We start from the raw sequence: 5,196 nt of genomic DNA on the forward strand, positions 1-5,196 counted from the left end.
TAAACAGAATTACCAGCCACCTTCCATTTATCTCTTTATTTTGCCTGCTCGCTCCAGCTAAACGTTCCGTGACCTCGCTTTCCTGGGCTCGAGTTGTTGTCGCCGTGCAATTACGCTGATTGAGGGGATGATTAACGGCGAAGTCTCTTCTGATGATAATCATCTCGCGTTTGTTTGGGGCCCGTTCGTCACGACAAAACGCTCGCCAAATTGGTAGACCAGGCGGCGCACGTGGATTTCTTTGCAGTCCACTGGTGCAGAAGCACCTCTAGAGAGGCGACGGTGCGACAAACAACTGCAGGAAAGGGAGAAAATTGCGGTGGGGGGGTGGCTAATTCGCCAAGAGATCTTCTAGACGTGCTTGGTCAACCCAAAAGAATGAGGTTTGCCCCCAAAAACTACTTTGGTCATGGATTTTCCTTAACAAGGAGCTTAGGAGGACTTTACCATTCTCTTTCTGTTGGATATGAGGAAGCAGAAATCCCACTCTTGGCAGAAAAACCACCATGAATTAAAGAAAACTTGCTCTACTAGTGGTTTCCAACGTCTAGAGGAAGGGGAAAAGCCCAGTGGAACCCAAGCCTTGCTTTCCAAAGCCTCTTTTCCTTACAGCTTCTCCCCGGCACGCACGGGACGGCTTTTACTGGTTTAGATGTTGTCGAGCGGAGCGCAGGCGTCGCGAGGAACAAACTTGACTTTGTCGTTGTCCCTGTCGCGCCGCGGCTGATGCGTTTTTTTCTGCCCCCAGGTCGCCACGGGGACGGCTCGTACTGGCCGGGGGGCACCCACCAAACGACAGGAGCAGCCTCAACGGTAAATACGGGCTCCGACCAAGCGCGCGTGGTAACGAAGTGTAATTTTATAATTTTTCTTTGCTTTACTGCTCTCTTGGAGGCCACCACAAGAGGTGCTTTAGGCGCCGTGAGACTAGCTCTGAAAAAAAACCCCAGTTGAAAAGGAATCGCGTTTAACGTCGTTACGTTTCAGCTGAAGCTTTCGGCAGAGTTTGATCATTCATTAATCCCGCCCTTAAATAAGGAGACGTGCGAGTAAACCCCGTGGATTGACAAAATGTAACTGAACCTGAGCAGTGGAGGCTGGGCTGTGGATAAGCAATGAGTAGTTTCTTACTCTCCGTCTCCCTTACCTAAAGAAACGCTGTCATCTCACATCCTCGAGGGAAACAACGGCCGAGATGCCCTCAAACATGGCATCGAGTGAGGTTTGAAAGTCCAAACTCATGACCAGAGCTGATTTAACTCCCCCTGGTGATTGTCCTCAGCCAAGGCAAGGAGAGAAAGCCAAATATCGGTACCTTTTTCTATCCTGCTTCCCTGCAGCCAGCACGCCGCTGGTTTAGGTTTTCCACCTGCTTCTCAGAGTATTTCATCATAAATAGAGGAATTCCCACTTTGAGAAGCAAGGAGAGTTTCCAAATTATTTAAATTATTTAGTTAAGTAAAGAAAGGGTGTAAGCCCTAAGGAAAATATGATGGGCTGAGAGACTGGCTGTGGGGTGAGGGCTGACAGCTCAAGTTGCCGACGCGTTTTTGCCCGAAAACACCGAGAAAAAGGCTCGACGGGCCGTAAAGAAAAAAAATCCATACTCCCCGCGTTTCCATTTTCAGCTGATAACAGCAAAAACCAACTGAGAGTTAACGACTCCCGGCGCCGGGTTAGTAACGCCCGGGAGATGCCAAGTCGTTAAACGCTTAAATATTTTCCCGAGACGCAATTTTCAGCTTCTCCGGCGGAGGAATTCGTGCCGCCGGGCGGGTTTTGGAGCAAAGCTGGTCCTAACCGTCCCGTCGGGTCTTCTTGCAGAGCCCCCCATCGGGCAGATGCACCCTCCCCACGGCAGCGTGACGCCGCAGAAGAACAACAACCTCCTCGTCGTCATCGTCGTCACCGTCGGCGTCATCACGGTGGTGGCCGTGGCCGTGGTGGCCGTCGTGTGCACCCGGCGCTCCTCGGCGCAGCAGAGGAAGTAAGTCTGCCGAGGCTAATTCAGACCCGGGGAAAAATCAATTTAGAGGGGGGGAAAAAATAAAAAAAATTAAAATACACGTCTTTGCCTGGTGCTGCTGACAGATTTTCTGATGGCGCAGCCCCACCAGGCTCAAATTGAGAGGACGTTATCCTCTCCAGACAGTCTGTCTCCAAAAAGTTTCCAGCAAAAAGCATCCCGGAACGGCTTCTCCACATAATTCTCATATATTAGGGGTGGAAAAAATCTTTAGGGTTCTTCTAAAAGGGCGTAAAGAACACGAGGCTTTCTTTTTTTTAATTCTGGAAAAATGTAAGAGCGGAATCGGTGGGTTCGAACCAGTCGAGTTGGATGCATTTCATGCGTTGAAAATTCTTACGCTGGTATTTTACAATATGTTATTATTCTGTTACAAAAGACTGGACCCAGGAAATTCAATCCAAATTTGAGTTAATCAGCCTTGACCTCCTCTGTAGCGCTGGGGAGGAGCAGGAACGTTCGAAATATCGCTCCTGTTGCCCTTAGACATCGGAAGGTTTGCCGTCTGATGGTGCTTTTTGCTGTTCCATAATGTTAAAAACTGCAGAATTTGAAAAAAAAAATCAATGTGAATTTACCATTTTGCTTCTAAACGTCCCCTCCTACGGGCAGGTGAATCTCGCCTGAGTTTTTGCCCTGAGCGAACCTGAAAAGGGGGCAAAAACGAGCGATAAAAGTGAAGCGAGGGATTTTAAATTCAGCCTAACGGGGAAAAAGCCTGAGTTTGCCCAAAACAAGAGGGCGTTGGTGGGATTTGCCTTGTTCCTGCCCTGCCTGGGTTGATGCTCGCTGGGACACAAAGGGTTTTCAACTCAGTTTTCTCTCGGCAGCTGGTTCTTAGTTTAAAAAAATCGGCTGCGAGGGGAAAGGCCGGGTGTCGCTGGATAATGCGCGTGTCCTTCCCCAGAGCAAAAACTTGCAGGTGATGGAATAATCTCCTGGAAGCCTTCGGCGGCGGGAAGTCATATTTCTTAAGTTAATTAAAACTCGCCTGAACAAAGCGCAATAAAGCAGATTGATACGGAACAACCCCGGCTTAGCGAGTATTTTCTGCCTCTGCCATCTAGGGGGAAAAAGAAAAATTAAATTCTCGATGGTTTGACACCGGTAAAAAATCAAGGAGTTAAAAAAAAGCATGAGTCAGGGTTTGGGTGCGATGACTTCAACCAGTTGAACGTAGGATCTCGCCACGGCGGAGAAAACTGTCGGTTTGTGCTCATTTTATTTTATTTTTAACCTTTCGACCGGTTGCATTTCCTCGAATACAGCCAGAAAGGCCAAGCGACAAAAAAAAACAAAACCAAACTTGTTTTGCCCGGGAGACCAGTTTATTCCCGAGATCTAGAGGCGTCTTCAACTGGTGTGAAAAAAAATCAACTCGGCTGAGTTGTTTATAACCTCAAGTGTTTTCCCAGGCTCAACGTAACTCAAATGAAAGCAATGAAGGGTAATCTCACTCCGGAGTATTTGAAAAATTAGCCTACGGAGCACGTGTGGATTGTTAGGAGCTCTCTGGGCTGAAAACTCTGTTGTGCTGGAAACTCTAGAAATAGAAAACGAGAAGAGATTCGCTCTCTGGAGAGCGTATTTATTTGGAAAGTACAGCTTAAGTCCTGCTTCTTACTCAAAATCGCGTGACCGCGGTGTATGTTTTAAGGGCAGAGCTGAACTCTGGGTTTATATCCATCCACAAGGGGGAAAGAAAAATAAAAAAATATCGTTATGTCGTGCAGAACTGTCTTCTCTAAACACAACGTGTCTGGCGCTGCAAAGATCCTGCCTCCCCCCCCCCAAAATCAACATTTTTCAGGAGGCAAACCTCAATTTCTACAAGAAACAATGCAAACCAGGCCAGACCCTTGCATATATTTTTAAAAATTATATCCTTGCCAGAGCTGCTTTGTAGTTAAGGGCGAGAACGACGCATTCATCATAAGCTCCTCTTTAGGGCACATAAAAAAATTACGTTGGCGGCTGAAATTTCTGGCTCGAGCCTGAGGAAATGAATTTTTTTTGATTGAACCCGCTGTATCCCCAAGTGAGGAAAGAATTCCTTGTTTAGAGCCAAAGTTTTGGTCTTTTTTGGAATGAGACTTCACTTTTTTAACTTGGGGTGGGTCACACCGCAAGGTTAGAGCAGAAGCGCTCGGAATTATTCTCATAGGTGTCCATCAGGGTGGTCTTAGGGCCTGGGCATGAAGATAATTAAAGAATTGTCTTTTATATTGAATTATTATCACTTGAAATTATTATTTTGGGAGGAAGGAGCAGCTGAGTCGGAAAAAATCAAGGTGTTTTTTTTTATTTCCCGCAATGAATTTGAAAATATTTGCCAGCAGCTTCTCGGGTGCCGTAAGTATTCCTGCTTGGAGCGGTGATATCACTTCCCTTCCGCCAAATGGACAAAGGCAAACGCGGGGGTAAGAGTCCTTTTGCGTTATCGAGCAATAAGAAGGCAGGAAAAACATTCTTTCAGGGTTGTTTAAATTTCTAGAGTGTTGAGGAGCCGCCGTGAATCAGACATGTTCAAGGAGGGAATAGAAAAATGGAAGAGAAGAAGAAGAGAAAAGCGGGAAAAGTGGTTTCCCTCCATTTTCTACATCCCCAAAATGACCCATCGCTTGGAGCGAACTCTGGAAATCGGAGCAGGAAAAAAAGAAAAAGAGAGAAAAATATTTGTAACGTGACAATTCTGATGGAAATTTATTTTTTTTTGCCGCAGGAAACGCGCGACCCACAGCGCCGGGAAAAGGAAGGGCAGCCAGAAGGACCTGAGACCCCCGGATCTGTGGATCCACCACGAGGAGATGGAAATGAAGAATATTGAGAAGCCGACGGGCTCGGAGGCGGCGGCGGGGAGGGACTCGCCCATGCAGAGCTGCCAGGACATCAGCCCCGTGAGCCACAGCCAGTCGGAAACGCAGCTGGGAAGCAAGAGCACCCCGCAACCTGGTGAGGGTCCGAGGGGGGATTTGGGGAGATGAGAGTCCTAAAATCCTAGAATGGGTTGGGTTCAAAGGCATTTTTAAAGATCGAGTAGTCCAACCCCAGGCCAAGTACTCCAATTGTGATTTTTTTTCCCTTCCCGCCACGCAATTTTTCTTTTGTTTGGTGTCAAAGTTAGCAAGGGCAAAACCTGGCAAGAGGAAAAAAAAAAAAAAAAAAAAAAA

The 5,196-nt window shown here is 47.1% G+C and overlaps 1 protein-coding gene across 1 annotated transcript in view; it reads left to right on the forward strand.

Moving 5' to 3' along the window:
* The window catches only part of LOC104279811 (netrin receptor DCC-like), a gene marked incomplete at both ends in the record, with an annotated part of 78,845 nt that overhangs the window by 67,003 nt on the left and 6,646 nt on the right, over positions 1-5,196 (forward strand). Inside the window, 4 exon segments of the mRNA XM_009877226.1 lie at positions 749-790; positions 793-813; positions 1,825-1,987; positions 4,749-4,978. Of these exon segments, the coding sequence (XP_009875528.1) occupies positions 749-790; positions 793-813; positions 1,825-1,987; positions 4,749-4,978 (456 nt within the window).

Source organism: Apaloderma vittatum, unplaced genomic scaffold, assembly GCF_000703405.1.
Source record: "Apaloderma vittatum isolate BGI_N311 unplaced genomic scaffold, ASM70340v1 scaffold14249, whole genome shotgun sequence".
NCBI classification, from domain to species: domain Eukaryota; kingdom Metazoa; phylum Chordata; class Aves; order Trogoniformes; family Trogonidae; genus Apaloderma; species Apaloderma vittatum.